General features: G+C 38.7%; 1 protein-coding gene across 1 annotated transcript; it reads right to left on the reverse strand.

The window, feature by feature from the left end:
• Positions 1-14,217: 14,217 nt before the first annotated feature.
• On the reverse strand, positions 14,218-17,959 carry LOC130173746 (CD209 antigen-like protein E). The gene is made up of 4 exons (XM_056383216.1): positions 17,748-17,959; positions 16,977-17,086; positions 16,157-16,318; positions 14,218-15,156 (listed from the first exon to the last, which is right to left on the reverse strand). The coding sequence occupies exons 1-3, from the start codon at positions 17,829-17,831 to the stop codon at positions 16,186-16,188; spliced, it is 327 nt and encodes a 108-aa protein (XP_056239191.1). The 5' UTR covers positions 17,832-17,959; the 3' UTR covers positions 14,218-15,156; positions 16,157-16,185.
• Between the last annotated feature and the right edge of the window lie 2,254 nt (positions 17,960-20,213).

Here is a 20,213-nt window from a genome sequence, read left to right on the forward strand (position 1 = left end):
ACCTGCAATTAACATATAAGTTCTGTTTGTTCATGTGATACAGCCGAGCACACTTTACAATTAAAACAAACAAACAAACAAAAAAAAGTTCAGCATGGAAGGTCACTGGAAATAAGACTTAATTGTAGCACATCTCACAGTCTTCAGCAGGAGGTGCCCATTTGTCATGGAGTTGTTGCCATGACAACTGAGTAAACTCCATCTGCTGATGAAGACAGTGACATGAACCTTGAACCAAGATTATTTTGCCAAATTTTTAAAATAACAGCTACTATCCTAACAGCTGAAACAAGTAACTACAAACTCTTAAATGCTACTTGAATAATTACAGACGGACAGTATTTCATTGTGATCAATTAATAAATGGATAAATTTGATACCACTACAGTATGTGTAGAATTTAAAAATGATTAAATTTAATTAAATAAAATTACGTTAAAAAACATATGATTGCTCTTTAAAAAAAATAATTCATTTATTAACAACTTAGGCTACAAAGTGTTTATTTAGAAAGGTGATAAGGACAGAACTGCATCATTGAGAAATCTGCTCCTGAACTTTTACCATCCATTGTTCTAAATTTGTGTTGAAACGTTGACTGTGATGCATTTGAGGACTCACTTGACCTATAAACTCGATCCATAAACCTTGTCAGTCCAGTCAGTAAACATGTAAAACCAGTTCAGAGAGGCTGAGAAGAGGAGCAGCTGTTGGCAGATGTAAACAACTGTTACCTGAGCTGAACTGACCTGAAGTGACCCCTGGTCAGTAACATGCAAATAAACATCTCTGTGTGTTGTAAGTGGCCAGACGTGTGGGAGTTACACACAAATCAGATAGTGTCAAACTGACATTCAAATACTTTTCCCGTTATTGTCTCAACTTTCTGGCGCTCTTTGTGTTATGCTTTGTGGTCAACTCCACCCATCCATTATGGAGGTTAAAACAAACAGCAAGAATAAATTGACTCTTAGTCTTATAATTAGAACATTTTTTGTGAGAGGTCAGACAGTTTATAACAACGACATAATGACTCAGAAACACTGATTTTAATAAGAAATAATTAATTGCTGAAAACAACACAAAGTCACCTCCTGACTTTTCTCTGCTCTTCTGCATGTTTTCACCCATTGGTTGAACCCATAGCTTTATTTATTTAATTTATTTAGGATTGCTGTATGAAAATTAAAAAATTTTATTATTACTTTTTAAAAAAGAAAAAAAAGATTATTCACTGCATCCCACAACCCCAACTGGAACAGCTTATATTCAGTTATGGTAACACATGAAAGTTGATTCAAATCTGAAAGCTGACTTGTGGCAATTGAAAGATTATCTTAAATTTTCTGCCTGTATTTATATATACAGAACAATAAGATGTAAGAAACACATCTCAATATAAAACAGTGCAATAATTCAGCCAGACTACCTACAGGCCTCAGAAATGAGCACAGAGCTGAATCAACACCTCCTAGAGAGCATCAATAAAAACTGATTGCAAGCTTAAGACTGGATTTACTACAGAGGTGTCATTTGATTGCATTATAGAGTAGCAGCATGGGATGACGTATTTTTAGGCCTACTTGGACGTCCGCATCACCCTGGTTCCCTCAACAAAAAGCCAATGGGATTTTTACATTGGCTTTTGGATTACTGCAGAAAATAAAAATTACAAGAAAATTACAAAAGCACAAGGTGGATCGGTTTTCATGTTCAGCGTGAGGACGTTTAACGTCCCCAACAACCTCTGTTTTTAAGAGATGTAAAAGCTTAAGAAATCACAACTGGACTATTTTATGACGTAGAATAAAACGTGACAATGTCTTCAGCTTGTGTTCACCACAGACCTTATTTGAGTCTTCTAATCAAAAACCCATTCAAATAACCCACAGACTTCAGGATAAGGGAACCACAAGTGGTAAAATGCTAACTAGTTTCCAGGTTTTAAAACTCATTCCTGCAGCACTATGTTGTACAGCTGTGCCTAAGACACTGGTAACTCAGTTTATTTTTACTCTGAAAAGTTTTGCAGGTTTACTTCAGGCTGAAGGTGCGGGCTGGGACACCACCACACACCGTCTCCATCACATTTAATCACCCATAGAGCAACACAGCAAGCACAGGAAGGTGAGAGTTCAGTCAATTACCACCGACACATGCAGTGAAGAGGAAGGCCTCATCCTATCAGGTGCACAGTCAGCAACTGTCCATCACATTCTCTGTATACAGAGGGATAAAAGTTTCATGCATAAACTACATTAAAAAAAAATAGCAAATGGCAAAGAAGCAGTGGTCAAAGTCCTGAAATGAGAAGCACTAAGGTTTTCACATTAAATCCACAGACAAACATTTCAAGTATTTACCTCCACATCGTATAAAAGGGGTTAGTGTTTTTACACATACTGTACAGGACCGGCTCCAGCTCTCTAAATCCTCTGTCCAAACAGATGGAGGGCCTTTAACAAAGCATGAAACCAAACACAAAGAGCCTTTTTCACGGCACACATTCTGACTTGTCATAGCGAGGAAAGCACAGGTGGAACTAATAACATTAATTTAAGTGACCCAGTGAGGCAGCATGAACAATAGCAGGACCCCTTGAAGTGGCACACCTTAATTACACGTAGCCATTATTGTTACTAATTACAGCTGTGCTGGACATGTCAAAATGTCTGAGGCCCATGGATCTTTTCAAACGCAGCTCGTCAAATGCCTTTTACAGGATTTGTGTCGGGTCTAAAACGACTCATCCCGCCTTCGGAAGACAGTGCACTTTATTGAGATGTCAAACTAACACTAAAAATGAGAATATGATTTGTCACACACCAAATGCTCAGGTTTAGATCCACCTCTGGAGCAGCAATGTGTATTCATGTATATGTGCGCATGTGTATTTAACTTGTAATTTCTTTAATGTAAGTATTTGTCATTAGATAGTATTTTTTTTAACTATTGTACCTTCTCTTGTGTGTATTGAAATCTACATAGTGCACTTATATTAATTATTTCTTTACTTTTTGTAAATGTTAAACTGTGTGAATAATATGATGGATTTTATGTTTCATCGTAACTTAATGAAGGTGTATATAGAGTATGATTACATGATCACGTGATCTGTCTCCTAATTGACAAGAGAGGCTAGCAAACATGTTGAAGTCACTCTTCCAATACTGAAATAAATTAAAGGGAATGTTTCAACATTTGGAAATCCATTTATTTGCTTTATTGCCAAGAGTTGACCAGTAAAGACTGGTACAACCTTTAATGTATGTGCATGAAGCGTATTAGCTAGGGCAGCTAACGAAGCTCAGCATAAAGAGGGGGAACAGGGGAAACTGTTACCCTGTCGTGACTTGTTAGTTAATTTCATACAAAAACAGAAATGTGACTATTTCTTGTTTTATTTTGTTCATCAAGAAATAGTGAAATAGTGTTTCAGGTGGATTTTTGAGCTTTGGGAAGAGCTGTTCTTTGTTATTGTAAACTAAGCTAATCCCTGAGCTGCAGCTCCGAACTTAAACACACAGGCAGGAGACTGGTATCTATACTGTTATCTCACTCCTGGCAAAAAAAAGCAAATAAACTGAAAATGTCAAACTACTTTTAACACGACTAGAGCTTATAGTTTTTGCAGCAAACCTGTTTCTCAGGCTTTATTATTTCCCCTTACCCCTTACATTTCGCCAGCTACAACTGCTTCATTAAGATGTTCTACTAAATTAAAAATTGAACTGTTAGCAAATTTAAAACAACTCTAAGCATATTCTCAGTGGCAAATGTAAGCCTATACCAATTACCCAAATGCCTTGCTGAGAACCTGAGAAATTCAGCTCCACACACAGACACCACTAACGAGCTACAGTGTTGTATACAGATGAGGCGCTTTACTTTTTGGGAGAGAGGAAAGGGGAACTGGGTGAACTGGAAAAGCAGTTTTATTTATATTTTATTTTTTTACAAAATAAAGTTGTAAATACATTGCCACTAAATTAGTAACTGACATATGTATTGATGTTGTATGCATTATTTCTTAGGCATGGTAAAAATCAGCCATACCTCCAGAGGATAGACCTGTTCTGCTCCTGGAATTCACTCCTCTCTCCCTGATTGAACTGGACAGGCACTTAACTGTCGGACATGAAGCGAAGAATACACATCTACCACGACCTGTTCTCCCAGACAGGATCTGTCTGCTGCAAATCAGCAGACTGGATTCCAGTCGCCGTTCGCTGATGGAGTCCGGCAGTTTTAATTGAGTTGTTTAGTGTCTTCAAACTGGCAATTTAATCCTGATGTTGGTGTCAAAGGCTGGGAAGGATGGAGGAGAGGCTGATTTTAACACACATTTGGAGAAAGGGAAACTCAGCTGAGCGTTAATTACGAGTGATTATCATTGATAGGCTGGTGAATCCCTGGAGGCCGGGGTTATTGAATCTGTGTTTCAAAGGGAGGTGCATTTTAAATTAACTGCACAGTTTTTTTTACATGAAAAAAAACAACAAAAAAAAACAGAAAATAACATCTTACCTGTGGGAAAAGAAGTACTGAAAATAATGTTATTTCTCTCCAAGCTCTTGAAATGAAAACAAAAGCAGTAGAAAGCAAACCGCCAGGGAATGGCTGCTGGTGGGAAATTACAGGTCTTCCACAGGTTCACATCTAGACTGTGTTTGTTAGTTTTTAAAGTGTGAACAGAAATTAAAATATAGTGCCAGGTCATGTGCACCAACGCCTTCTCTCAAAAGGAGCACTGACAGATAATTATTCTCACAATATCATAGATGTAACTGCCTTGTAAATGTGTGTTTTAGGGTAATTTTTGGTGTTTTTGTCTTTATTTGATAGTCAACAGTAAAGAGGCAAACACCCCATGTAGGGGTATGACATGCAACAAAGGTCCACAGCTGGAATATAACTGGATGTTGCGGGTGAGTGGCATGATCTGGAGCCATTAGGCCATTACAGCACTCCAGAAATGCATTTATTAAATACAGAGGGTCTCTTTACCTTTATTATGACTATGTCTTGGGAGACGAGAATCACAGTATGTTTCAATATAAGAATGCAAGTAGGACAAACAATACTTGATGAGTCCATGTAGCTGAAGATGTATAATGGAGAAAAGTTTTGATTGGGGTTTTGATGGACACCTAACTGTGTAGTATGAATTCTCCAGGTTAGAAAATCAAAGTTAAATAAGGTAAAAGTTCAATTAAAAACTAGAAGGTCACTCAGAAAGCTCAGACTTCTGCCAAGGCCAATGTCCAACAACATACACCAGACTTCAGAGGAAAAAAAAAAAACAAATCTAAAAGTCTATTATTCAGGTCTGCCCCCAAAAGTGAATGGGTTCTTCTCTGGCCCATGAACCATCCTTCCACTGAGTTTGGTGCAAATCGGTTCAGTACTTTTTTGCGTAATCCTGCTGACAAACAAAAAAACATGGGTGAAAACATACTGTAACCTCCTTGGCGGAGGTCACTAGATGCGTTCTTGAGTGAAACTTTAACACCAGTTTTAAAACGTAACATTAATTTTGGAGAGGAACTACACTTTATGATGTTATTAATAAGCGAGTTACGGAAAAAGAGTCACTTCTGCTTTTTTCTGGAAATTAGCCCCTGAATTTGTATTGCAGTCAGTGGGAGAGGTGGAAGGGACTCCCATCACCTTGAGGCTCATGTTCAAACTCTGTAAGTCTCTGTGCTGAGGCAGACACTTTCTGTGAAACAGCACAAATTTGTCTACTATCGAGGTAGTCGTGATGTGTGGATACTGAAATATGTGGCCGTGAGGACGAGGTTAACAGAATATTTTCAGAGGAGTTCTTCTTGAGCTTCTCCTGCTCTAGCGATGATGTCATCCACTTCAGCTCTGAACATTCAGTGCAATACACACCCATTATAAAGTCTGCAATGCTCTTAAAATGACACAAAACGTAAACTGCGATTTTGTGGAAACTGTAATAGTTGTCAAAATATTGATTTAACCCAAAAGAGTCTCAAGTCTTGCGACCCGTTTAACATTTCAACCATTTTTCTACATTGAAGTATGACGCAGCAGTAGAGCTCCAAATTTTGTTGTTTTGAAGACGTCTCCCCATTCATTCTCTATTGGAATTTTTTCTGCCTTTTATCGGCATTTACGTCGCCACGGTTACTCGAATCGCTTAGAAAAGCCATAGCACACCATTCACAATCGAGCCGCCCGCATTGATATACATATATTGTCTGGATGTTCTCAAAGCTGCGGGACTAGTTACGCGCCTAAATTTCGATACGGAAGATGAATAAGACGAATAAGTTTGCAGAATAATCAATGCTAATAATCAATAATCAATGTGCTTCAATGCTATTGCATTGCAGGCACATAAATAATCCTGATCATAATCAGAAATTAAAACTGAGGCCTAGGATATGAATGAAATCTTACTAAAACTCACTTATGTTACTCCCTCTCTCTCTCACATCGGAGACACCTAATTGGCTGGGGTGTCGGGTTGCCTGATGCCTGCCTGGTGGCCATACATCAGCTCAGGATTAACGGCAGGCGGAGGTCAGCACATAATCACCCCTGATGAATATGGAGGAGGGCCTTTGGGTTTACATGGGAGGACTGCCAAAAATGATAACGACCCCTCCTCCAGTGCCTCCTCAGGGGAACCGCTTGCGCTCTCATCTCAAGGTTGTGAGTAAAACAGAGGCGGTGCCTTATGGGGGAGGACGGCATTGGAGCTCATTGGAGCCTCTTAAGTCATGAGCTAATGTGATATATACAGAAAAGCCGCGGGTATGTTCTGAAATGTGATCTGCATATAATCACCTGCAAGTCAAAGCTTAAACATCAGTTTATGACACTGTTAAGACTTGATGGTGAAGGCTATATGAATTAGCATTTTACCATTTATGTAACATTTAACTGCCTTAAAATATAAGGCAGTTAAACACTAAATCTTAATGAAGAAATAAGTTATGAGATTAAGCCAGAAACGTAATAAAATGCTGAAAATGCTCCACTGATGTCAAGTATACGTATAACTGTGGTTTGTCATGCAGAGGTGACGACTTGTGCAAGACTGTCCTGCTGTAAAAAAAAAAAAAGAAGAGCCTATAGGTCATCTTTGCATCAGTTTATTATGACACATAGATTTTATTGTCAGGTGACCTCTAGTGGCCGTAGTAATTATGACAGGAGCAAAGAAGGAAGTCAGGTCAGTGGGGGCAGGATGAGTCAAGAAAACACAGGATGTTCACACAGAAGACAAAAGGCTGTTCCCTGTGTGAAACTGATTGTCACCATTTTATCCATGACTGCTCCATAACCTTAACCATTGTCGTAACCATGGTGACGAAGGTGCTGTAACCTTGAGAAAGTACTTATTTTAACCCAAACTACAATCTATTCCCAGTGTTAACTGAACTTAACCAAACTGTGACCCTTCCACAACCTTAAACACATGTTTTTTTTTTTTTTATTGTTATCATGCTGATGAGGTCCACTACATCTGCCACTGCTGCGCTCCTATTGGTTGTATCCCAGGGTAGGAATATTTAAGATTATTGAAGCTGGAGGACTTGTTGAAGCTTACATATATGGGTCATTAGTGAGTAAATACCTAACCACGCTAACAAGAAATGCGAGGTATGTATTAAGTTATATTTTGGCAAAAAATAATATTTGGGGAATACTGTGTATAAAAAGGACAGATCAAATCCAAACAGATTGCCGCTGCCGTCCTTAACGAAGGAACAATCTACAGACTTTCCAGAGTCTTTCAAAGGGTTTCATATTTGAAAGGTGGGTTTCGTTGGAGTAGCTGCTTAATTAATGATGACATGACTTTAAATTTTCATCAGAGGCTAGCCTATGTGATCTGAGCTCTGAGGAGCCAGACTTTGGTCCGTTTGTTAAACTGCAGACCACCATGAACCAGGAAAGCAGTTGTTGCCAGGGTAACAACAAATAGTGACCCCAAATAAACAATCAACAATAAACCATTGCAGTGAAGACATGAATATGGTCACTAACGAAGTAATCATGTTAAAGGAAAAACTTCCTCTCTTGCAGTGATTACAGTTTTGCTCTTGCATTAAAGCGTGCATTAGGAACTTTAACATTTATGTTCACATGAATGCTTTTTCATTAATGAATTTAAGTTAAGTTTAAGTTAAAGTAAATTTACTAAAAGCTAAGAGAGATAAGGAACAGTTAGAAAGAACCAAATAAAGAACCAAAGTGAATAATGAAAAGTAATGTCTCGGGATGATTATTATCTGAATGTTGCCCTGTATCTTATGACAGAGTTAAAACTCGTCCCTGTGTTGTTATTGTGTGCAGATAGCAGGATGCTGAGATGTCGATAAGTCCTCGCCTCTTTTTTTTTTTTCCTCAAGTGACTGTTTCAGATCAACTCGTGAGTTATAGAGGCTAATTTATATGGGCAGTGCAGAGTGTGACAGGGCTGAGGGATGGTGTCTCTCATCCACAGTCATTTCCCCTTATCTCCATCAGACACTCAGCAACTTCACCCTCTTCATTTACAGCCTCCCTTTAGTTTGGATGGGAGATGTGTACGGCGTCGTGATAATGGTCACTGCTGTGGTCACAGAAGAAAAAAGAAAAAAACATTATAAGCTTTTAGATTGATCTGATATGGAGACATTTTCCACCACTGACATGTTTGGATGGTCAGCCTGGTTTGGACAAGATACCATTCATTATTCATTCAAGAGTCCTGGAGGTGATTAGGAAATTCAGCCCAGTCGGTAAAAATAGACCCACGTTTTCTCTCTGCTGAATTTGCAGCTGCGTTACAGTTCAGCCTGAGCTTCTTCATACTGTCAAGAAAGATCAAGAAAGCAGGTGACGGATATCTACAGATAAAATAAAAGAGCCATCATGCAATGAATATCATTATTATAATTATGTTATCATGACGTATGAGGCTGTATAATCAGCTATGAAAGCTGAGGAAAGACGTTTCATGCCTATTTCTTTCATTTTAGTTGTTCGTCATGTCTCGTTTTTCATGTCACTGCTTTAAAAACATTTATGGAGATCTATGGAAACACTTAACATCAACTACTTTGCATTTATAAGCATATATAGTAAGGACATTTTTGAGTGTTTATTGATGTTATTGTCAACAACTGGAACTCCTCTTATGGAGCATAATTGAGTATTTTAAGCTCTTGTGAATGATTGGTACATGGGTGTAATGTAAATGCATGTGACAAAATAATATAATCTAAAAATCTGTAACTACATTATAGTGTTAGACTAAATGCTTATACTGCTTATAAATGTTAAATGGGAGATGTTACCAAATCGACATTTTGTTTTTTTGTTATTCCAAACAAAACCGCTTATTTAAATTTAATTTGAAACAGAAGGTGGATAAAGACAATCAACCCAAATCTGTGTCTTTGGTCACATAAATGTGAGTTGATCCATATAAAGAGACCACTGGGCACGCCCATCACCTCCAGTCTTGTGTGGCTTTAAATCTTGTACCACTGCCAGGCTATTATTTGTCTGTAAGGGTGCGTTAACTATAATCCATTTTACAGCATTCATCAGCAACAGGGCATGTGAATGGCATCAGTAACAGATAAGGCTCTTACAAACAAAGCCTTTGTTTAGTAATGTGAGTTAATCTTTACACGATCAGGGGAGCACATATTAATCTTAATTTCATTTTTGAGACGAGTGCTTTGGGTTTTCCATTTTCATGTGATTCTGCAGGCTTGATTGTGTGACGCTTGAGTGACAGTTTTGCTCTTGGGGTTTATTTTAACTGTTGCACTGAGCTTTTTATATGCTGAAAATGTCATATTTTTTTCATCTTAACTGAAATGGATTCCTCCAGCCTCTGGGGGTAGAAGGAGGTTGAACCTTACAAGAAAAAAGAAGAAATCCAATCATACTGACGACATTCATACAGCATCTGGAGAAGCAGTAGAGGTTAGCTTAAAGCTGTCTATGTAAAATAGATCCGTCTTGTCAACCTAAATGAATAAGTGAGGCTGTTGTAGATGTGTAACAGCTCTCCTTTTAGTTTACCTAAATGAAATCCTGATGATGTATTTACACTTTTCAGCCTCCAGGATGTTGCAGATGAAAAGCTCTGCAGAGACGCTGCCATCACTAACATTATGGCTTCTCTTTTTTTAGTTACCCCTTTGCTGTTCATTGTGGGGCATTGCAGTTTGGCAGTTCATAAATAGAAGCACATTGTGTTCAGTTTAAAGTTTATTAACAGAACATAAAGAAGTCTAAAGCATCAGTGTTATTAATGGCAGCCTAATATACAGTGGCCTGAGCGCTGATGTAAAATTGTTGACTGCCGTAATGTTTGAGCTGTTCACATAAAACAGCTAATGGGATGAAGTTTTTAACACATTTAAAGACAAAAAGAATTTAAGGTGTCATCATTATTTGAATCGTGAAGTAATGTATGGACAGTGGAGTGCTTGAAAGTTCAGTTCAGTTTAGATTATTGTTTTTATTTAACAGGGACCGTGTAGGAACCATTAAGCAATAACAAAGAGATGTATTGTAGCAGATCTAGATTTCCATCTGCAGTTTGCAGGCAGGCACAAACACTGATACTGCTAATACCATTGAAAATCTAAATTCAATCACGGCCTGAAACATACATACAAATTTTACCCATTCCCCCAATTCCATGCTGTATAAATACTCATTCCCACTACAGAGACAGCTAACTCTGGCTAAGTAGTAGTTTTTGTATAATGTGGGACAAACACATTGCACAGGAGGAGTGCACAGGAGTTGCCGATGACTCAGCAAAAATCATTGAAGAGAAGTAACATTAGTGGGAATCGGTGCTAACAATAGCAAGCTAGGCTAACTAGCTTCTGAATGTGAGAGAGTGGAGGGTGTAGTTAGTTTAGCTTGCTAGCTTCTACTTTCTGAGTGGAATACAAAACTACAAAACCAAAGGCTGCAGGCTTAGATACTTTTCACACAGTTTCAAAAAACTGGAAACTATGAAAAATATCTGCACTACCATCAATTTCAGTTCAACTTTGTATGGCAGTTCAGCTTGCTACTGTGTTGCTATGTACTGCAATTTGAAAAGTAACCGCATTCATTTACTACATTAGGTCATCAGGCTAATGCACATGCAACAACCTTTCAACTGTTTTTAAAATCCTTTTTCCAGCTCTGTGAGTGTAACCAGACCAACATGTCTGGTGAAGGCTCCTTGATCTTTTTATTTTTAGACAGGCGGCCCAAAGCATAACCTCATAGCCCGCCTACGTCCTGGGGGGAGCCCCATCTCACCACACGAACACAGACGGTTTGGATTGGACTCATCACTGGGGAGGGGAATGAGAAGGCTTCGTCCAATTAATGGTTGAGATGCCCCCTTCAAGAGCAGACGCACTCTATGCGACCGCCACCACACCCAAAGAGAGCCACATGCCGGAGCGTGGTATCTCTGCCCGCAAAACACATCTGCAGCGTATCCTGCTCACATGTTAGTGATTTGAGAAACGTGCTGCGTCTTCTTCTGACACCGTGTTATGTAACATGTAGTCTGGTGTGGTAGAGGAGACCATTGTCAGCACTGTGTGTCACTGCATTGTCATCTCGTGCAGCGTGCAGCAGGGTGACGTGTGGGGGTGGACACCTGTGTGATATAATGCAATACAATGCAACAGCTCTGCAAATAAATATAAAATTTAATTCTTGATTATAATTTTGGAGGTACATTATGTATGTGTTACACACTGCATGCCCACGCTGGTGATCCAGGTGTAAGAGGATTTTATTTTTATAATCAGAAATGCTGCAACCAAACAGAAAACAAAAGACAGTCTGTGAGTTCTCAAATAAACTCCTGTAACTGTGACTGTCTCTGATATGACTGAGCGGACTTCCTTAACCAACGGTTTTACAGCGTCAGTCATTCATATTACTGTACGTGTCGGCTAGCGTGCCGCCATGCTAACTTGGCGGTTGAAGCTAGTTTTAGCTGCCATTCCTTGTACCGCTTAATACACATGTAGAACATAACTGTAACAAACAAACGTCAATACCTTTAACATCAATACTTATCTCACCTGCAACCAAACAGAAAACAAAAGACAGTCTGTGAGTTCTCAAATACGCTCCTGTAACTGTGACTGTCTCTGATATGACTGAGCGGACTTCCTTAACCAACGGTTTTACAGCGTCAGTCATTCATATTACCAGGCCGCTACCGCCACCTATTGGTGAGAAGTATTATAACTAATAAATCAACTTCAACAGAAATCAGGTGAGTTTTCTCCTATTTACACAAGTATTAAAAATAATAATTATAATCACAAAAATAATGGTGGGGGCCAGGTTACTAACATAAACTAATCTAAAAACAATTCTGGAAACAATCTGAACTCATGAAATGCCCAGGGTGCCACATATGCAACTGCTTTTGTCACATTTATAGCATGAATGATTTATTCTACCCTTCTTAAAACTTTTCAATCCACTTTCCCTGTTTTCAGTTTCAAACTTTACAAAACTTTTTTAATCAGCAGAATACAAGAATATAAAGTTCTTAATGGGAAGCTTGATGTTTGATATATATTCCAGTTGCTAAAAGATTATTTATTAACATATGCATTTGAAAAAAGGGAGAAAACTGAAAAACAAAAAACATAATCATAAAAAAGAAATGTTTTCCATATTGTTAAAAGCATGAATGCTCCTTGTTGCTCTTCAGTTAGCCTATAATATTTCTCTTACCTTCCTGTCTCAGCTAACTCTGCTCTCGACCTGGTGAGGATGTGGGCCGTGTGAAAGAGAGGCACACCTGTTTCCTCCTTTGGACACACTGATTTCAACTGTTTCCTTTCACCCACTGATGAGGAGCTTCACTGGGAGACCGTAACATGTAGAGCTTAGCACCATCGCTCTAGTTATCCACCCTATGTGTGCAGGTGGCTCCATCAACCAGTATGAGCCGCTAGTTCCTCACCGGCCTCTCAGCTACCAACACTGCTAACTGTGTTTGCTGGAACTGGCTACAACATATGATCACTCCTAACCTACTGGGCATTGAACCTCAGCTACTGTACCATTACCACCAGTGCCTATGGTGGTGGTGTGTTTGCCCCTCCACTGTGTGTACACCTACATCATCATTCACCTTTTTGATCAAACAGAACCAAACAAATGTTTCAGAATTACATATGAATAGCTAGAAATTTTGAATGTGCCTGCTGCTCGATGCATATCCATCACACAAGTTTACTTTGAGTTTCATTCATGTCGTAGAGAACCATCCTAATTCTGAACTCAGTCACTGCAGGTATCCCTCAAAAAGCTCTTTGAAACTGTGAGGACTGGCCATAATGACCTCACAATGATTTAATTCATCCACACAACCACAGCAAGACACGTATTCACACATGTACATGTCCAAAAAGAGGTTCATCTGCAATAAAGCCACTGTGATTTCTCCAGCTAAAACAGAACAACATGGACAACAGCAAAAAATAAATGCCCTGATTTAATCAGTGTAATTAGCCAATCACAGTCAGTTGTGGGAAAGTTTGTGAAAGAAAGCTGTGGACAGTCCTCTCTGCACTTTTCCTCCGGGGATTTCCTCAAAAACTTTAAAAGACGTCAGAATGAGACTAAAACTGGGTGATACAGGAAAAAAAATCTCTACATTTTTAATAAAACACTGTCAATGAAGGTTGGACATTGTGGGATTTAAAAGAGTATTTTGTTTTTTTTTGAGGAAAATTTTCAGGGATGGCAGTTAGAGTGCGTGTGATGTCATCCACTCTAGCTCTGAACATTCCGTGCAATACACACTGATTATACAATGTGAAACTGTCTAAAAGTGACACAAAACGTAAACCACGATTTTGTGAAAACCGTAATAGTTGTCAAAATACTGATTCAACCCAAAAGAGTCTCAAGTCTTGTGACCCGTTCAAGGTTTCAACCATTTTTCTACGATGAAGTATGACGCAGCAGTAGAGCTCCAAAGAGGGGTGGGTTTGGTCGTTTTCACCTCGTCTCCCCATTTATTCTCTACGGGATTTTTTTCGCCTTTTATCGCCATTTACGTCGCCATGGTTACTACAAGATATATAATTACATATGTATATGGCACATTACAACATTTCAGCTAATGCCTTGCTCAGTGTGCAGGCTTGATTGAGGAAATGTTTCTAGGCAACAGAGGCCGGTTTCATGCAGGGGAGTAGGCCAACAAGTGTGAACAGATTTGTCAGAGTGGGAGCTAAACGGGATTATTTTTACCTGCTTATGACATCTGCATGTCGACACAAAAATAGTTGAGTACCTGGGTAGAAAATAAAAGTGATTTCAACAACCAGATTTTCCAGCAAAGATCCTCATAAAGCAAGACACCAAACCTACACATTACTGCATGTCGATCTGTATCATCTGTTAGATCTTACTTGGTGTAGTTCAGTGCATTATCTGTGTTATCCTCCACAGAAAAAGTTTTTACTCCATTATTGTAGGAAAACTTTGTGTAATTCTTGTGACTGAATTCATTGTAAACATTCAGGGGATAGTTGCCATTTAAGTTCCCAGGGAAGAGAATGAATAATTAATTCAGCTATGCCATCTAATTGCTCACACAACTCAAATTCAAACAGCACATTTCCATGGGAAAATACAGAGAGGGAAATTAGTTTGTGCTACGGAGCGTATTTCACCAGTGTCATCTAATCAATACAGGGTGGAGGAGTAAATAATTAATATCATATGCAAATGTTGTATTTATGTGTTTTGAGGCATGTATTGTTTGTAATATACATTCATTTACATACTTAATTAATTAATCACACGGATTCTCAAGCTATGCCAAAGGCCACAGAATATTATAGGAGAGCAAAATCAGTTTTTGTACAATCAAGAAACATAAATCATCAACTAAATATTACATTAATGAAAATATTAGCAATTCTCTGCATCAGTTTAAATGTCAAAAAACACAAAAAGTAAAAAGAAAAATTGTATATTGCTGAAAAAAAAACCAAATGTAATGATTTTGGTTAAACTGTAGCCTATCAGTGAAGAATGGGTGCACAGCCCATTTGTGTATGTCCTCCTTCTTGCCATGTGATTTGTCTATTAAAGCATCACAGCGGTTACAGCCTAAAAAAAAAAAAAAAAAAACACATTATAAAATACTGTTTTAAATTAAAAAAAAAAAAAAAAAAAAACACATTATAAAATACTGTTTTAAATTTCAAAAAAAAAAAAAAAGAAAAATGTAAAAAGCATTTGGAGCTTGTCTTATAGTTCTATGAAAATTTATATTGTTTTCTGTGGATTAGCCAGAATTAAAGTGACACTTTCTGATTGTAACAGCAACAACACAGAGCACATTTCGTTTTTTGTGTTGTAAAAACCAAACCTTAGCAATTAACACCAAAGCTATCTACAGGACGACATACAACTATAAGAATGGAAATGTGAGAAATATGTTTTGTTGTAATTAGAGTAAACTGGCCCTTTAACAGTATTAAAGTACAATGTTGGCAGTTGTCTGTATTTTTGCTTTTGTCAACAAATCCCTTTAAAAAAAAAGACTAAAACCACCGATGTGTTTGTCTCTCAGTACTTTCCGACTTCTTTTGTGGTACTCGGCTCTGAGCCCACTGGTTTCCACTGAAGATGACAAGCTTAAAAAGAGTATACAAGAATGTACAGTGTGTTATCGTTTTTTAAAATGGCTCTGTAATTTCCTAAAATAGCTGAGCACTGCAGGTTTTAGCAAACATTACTCAAACAGAAGGAAACACTGCATTTTTTGGGGACTATTTTCAGCTGCGGATGAGTAATTTCAGACGACAGGATGGTATGTGTGGGATTGAAAATGATCTATAATGTGTGTGTGTTTATGCTAATGAAAGAACATGTCACCCAGTGCAATAGTGTGGCTCACGGACATGTTTTTTTATAGATTGTGTACAAAAACTGAGGTCTGTGGCACAGAGGAATAAGACACACACACACACACACACAATACGTGTTTGTGGGATTGACTCAGTTGGTTTCGTCTTTTCACAGGGTTTGTTGACAGTTGAACAATAAAGTGAATCACCAGGCTTAAACATTCAAGATAAACATTAGACAATCCAAAGCCACACACCTTTGTCAACTGTGTAAATCATTGGGATCTTAATTCTCACAGATCCAGATCTGTTCAGCGAAACAGCCGTCGTCGTTCCATTCCCCCACTGATGTGTCCTGCACGATTTCTGCACAGTCCTGGTTCCCGCTGTAGCTGTTGGGCTGGCCGATCTGCCAGAACCTGATACACAAGATAACAGATACAAACTATTTTACAGCGCCCAGCTTTAGTTTCTCAGCCGCTCTTCCCTGTTGGTTCTGACCCAAACTGTGACTGAAGGGATTGAAACCCAGTCTCATTTGCATAGAAATAGTACTGGGTAGAGCCACCATGTAATTTTGAAAGTGCCCCCGATGCCACCTCTGCATGTTTTCATGCACATTTTCGCTAGATAATGAATTTTCGCTGAAATCGACATCTCTCTCTCTGCAGTTGTGCAAGGTCTCAGATTGACGACACATCACCTCCTGATTCAGCGAGCCAGGTCTTTGAGCTGAGTGTGCAGTGCTTTGTGGAAACTTGCAAAACCTTCCTCCATGTTTTCGCGTACCGCATCGTTTCATTAGGGACAGAAACCAAAACAGATTTTATCAGAAATGAAGCTGCAGGTCAAATAAGATTCTTATCAGGGGACCTTCATAACCATAGATAATATTAGTATTACATGCACTCAGTTGCTGTTTTTGACATGCTCTCAAAAGTTAAATAAAAGCATATAAACACTGAATGAATGTAATATTACCAAGCTGTGGAGTTTCTTAAGATGATTAATTAAGGAGTCTGTCCAATTGTACTATGATCAAACTTTTAATAGGTGATAAATACGGCTGAAACTTACTTTGTGGTGATTGGGGTGTCGTCCACCCACATCCAGGTCCCCTCTTTTTGTTTGTCAGTCAGACCAATCCAGGCATTTTGGCCTTTCTTCAGGACCCCGTTAACAAATACCTGTTGATGTAGCACAGACAGAAGGTACAAACTGCAAGACTGGTACAAGTAGATAACTGTTGGATGCATTAGCATGAAGTCCGGAGGATGGACACTTAACATCTGGGGGGGGGGGGGTAATCCCCTGTTTTTGCCTCACACAGAATCTTCTCTTATCCAGTAAGATATCTCTACATGTACTGGACATACTGGGACCAGTTTTTGTACAGACACTGACGGTTCCCAGCTGATGAATCATATGACTGCAGTGATCCTCTGGCTTTTCCTCTAGCGCCACCATGACTTTAACATTTGTGATGTTGGTTCACGCCCCCCTTTTTTTTCATAAAAATGGCCCTTGAGTTTAACAGTAAAACCATTGGATATTAAACTGAGCTGAAACCCAACACATTTAACAGTGTAATCCTCCAGCTCTCTGACTGTGCTGCTTGTTGCCATATTATTTTCATTACCAGCATGCCATGAATCATGCCACCAAGGATTCACGGTGGAGCCTTCGTTGCATAGAAAAATAAAGACACGTTTGAAGTAGCTTTTAAAATGGGACAGCCTAGTCGTGCCGCTGTGACACACATCGGTCTGTGAATCCAGCCTCCTGAAGGATGCCGGCCCCCAAATTTGGACACAGCTTTAATCTCCCCAACATCTTCCTCTTTCTCACCTGTTCCTCCCTGCTTTCTATGACCACCAGATCTGTTCCCTGGGCCTTGCAGGATTTTCTGCTTTCCGTCCAGTTCCTCTTCATGGTTGAAATGAAATAACAGCTGATATCAAACTTCTTCCAGCCTAACTTACAGGGAACACCTGCATAATGAAAACATCACACCGAAATGTCACACCAAATATCAAAACACAAATTATAATAGTTGACTAAATAAATACGTAGAAGAATCTTACGCCTTAATTTAACCTTCAGCCTTTCGATCCTGTCCTGTAACTTGTCTCTGTCTGCCAACAAACTGCTGTAATTGGTCTGTGACCGGTCTTTTGTCCTCAATAGAGAATTATATCTGCTTTGCAATTGATCTTTTTCTTTCCACAGTGAATTGTAGCTGGTCTCAATGTTATTTTTACTTGTACTCAGGGCATTGTAGCTCCTTTGCAACTGGTCCTTGTCCCTCCTCAGTGAGGAGTAATTGCTCTGTAACTGATCTCTGTTTGCTATCAGCGTCCCGAAACGAGTCTGTAACTCATCTTTTTGTCTTTGCAGGTTACTGTATTTGGCCTGTAGCCGGTCTTTAGTCGCCGTCACATTACTGTGTTTAATCTGTAACCCTTCAAGATTTCTCTGCATGTCGTTATAGCTGGTCCGTAACTGGTCGCTCTGTTGTTTTAAGGTGCCGTAATTTGCTTGTAAGCGGTCTCGTATGTTTTTCAGATTGTTGAAACCGGCCTTGAACTCATCTCTTTCTGCAGTCACAGAACTGAAGCTTTGCTGCAGCTTGTCTTTTTCTTTAGTCAGGTCGCTCAGTCTGGTCTCTAATTGTGTCCTCTCTGCAGTTAAAGAATCATAACTGCTCTGCACTTTGTCTCTTTCTGCAGTCACAGAACTGAAGCTTTGCTGCAGCTCATCTTTTTCTTTAGTCAGGTTGCTCAGTCTGGTCTCTAACTGTTTCCTCTCTGCAGTTAAAGAATCATAACTGCTCTGCACTTTGTCTCTTTCTGCAGTCACAGAACTGAAGCTTTGCTGCAGCTTGTCTTTTTCTTTAGTCAGCTCGCTCAGTCTGGTCTCTAATTGTGTCCTCTCTGCAGTTAAAGAATCATAATTGCTTTGCAGTTTGTCTCTTTCTGCAGTTGCAGAACTGAAGCTTTGCTGCAGCTTGTCTTTTTCTTTAGTCAGGTCGCTCAGTCTGGTCTCTAATTGTGTCCTCTCTGCAGTTAAAGAATCATAATTGCTTTGCAGTTTGTCTCTTTCAGCAGTCGCAGAACTGAAGCTTTGCTGCAGATCGTCTTTTTCTTTAGTCAGGTTGCTCAGTCTGGTCTCTAACTGTTTCCTCTCTGCAGTTAAAGAATCATAACTGCTCTGCACTTTGTCTCTTTCTGCAGTCACAGAACTGAAGCTTTGCTGCAGCTCATCTTTTTCTTTAGTCAGGTTGCTCAGTCTGGTCTCTAACTGTTTCCTCTCTGCAGTTAAAGAATCATAATTTCTATGCACTTTGTTTCTTTCTGCAGTCAGGGTGTCACTTTCGTTTTGGAGATGCTGGATCTCTTGAGTGTTGTAACTGGCCTGCACTGCCGATGAGCGACCAGTGATTATCTCATCTGTGAAGAAAAAAAAAAATTCACTAGTATTTAAGTATTTGCTTGGATTTGCTGGATGTTTGTTGTTTCTGTTATTCTAGTTCTATTTAAAAAATCACTTACAGTAGATAATTTGTGCTATATTACCAGCTAACAGGACAGCACACAGCAACCCAAGAAACACAGTCGCACATCTGCAGGGCTTTTTTCTTTTCTGAAAATCCACTAAATCAAAAAAGTTTAAAAAAAAATTCAAACAAACAAACAACAAAAAAAGTTAATTTTCTATCAGATTATCATCTATCAGATTTTTTCATAATTTCAGATATGGTGCTTTTTTTTGATATTTAATTATGGGAAAAACATCACCACTTTGTTACTTAATGGTATTGTGCTAATAGATTTTTTCATCACATTAAAATCAAGTGCTGGAAAATGATTGGTTCTTTAATGATGAAAACAAAGACATCATCTCTGCATCTCTTATTTCAACTGTGTCTCCAAGAAATTATATTTATATACAAAGAATTTGTAACAGCAAATACTTTTTAAGGGTAAAAATAATACTGTTCAGATTACATTCTCTATTATTAAATTAAAGTTGTTAATTAACGTATCTGGCAAGTTGCAAATATGGTGAAGATCAACATTTAACCAAAACCATGATTTTTCCCTAAGCTTAACCAAAGTGCTTTTAAACCTAACCAGACCACATGCATGCAGACCTGGTTACAAACTCCAGACTCTGGAGTCAAAGTCCTGCCCTTTATGTGTCCATCATCCATCCCAATTATGTTGTGCGGGCAAAGATAATTTAATAATATGTAAACATAATTTCCAGGAGACAGGGTTACCTCTTTACCAGAGCAGAATATAAAAGCTTTTA

The sequence above is a fragment of the Seriola aureovittata genome, chromosome 8 (genome assembly GCF_021018895.1).
Source record: "Seriola aureovittata isolate HTS-2021-v1 ecotype China chromosome 8, ASM2101889v1, whole genome shotgun sequence".
Taxonomy (NCBI): Eukaryota; Metazoa; Chordata; class Actinopteri; order Carangiformes; family Carangidae; genus Seriola; species Seriola aureovittata.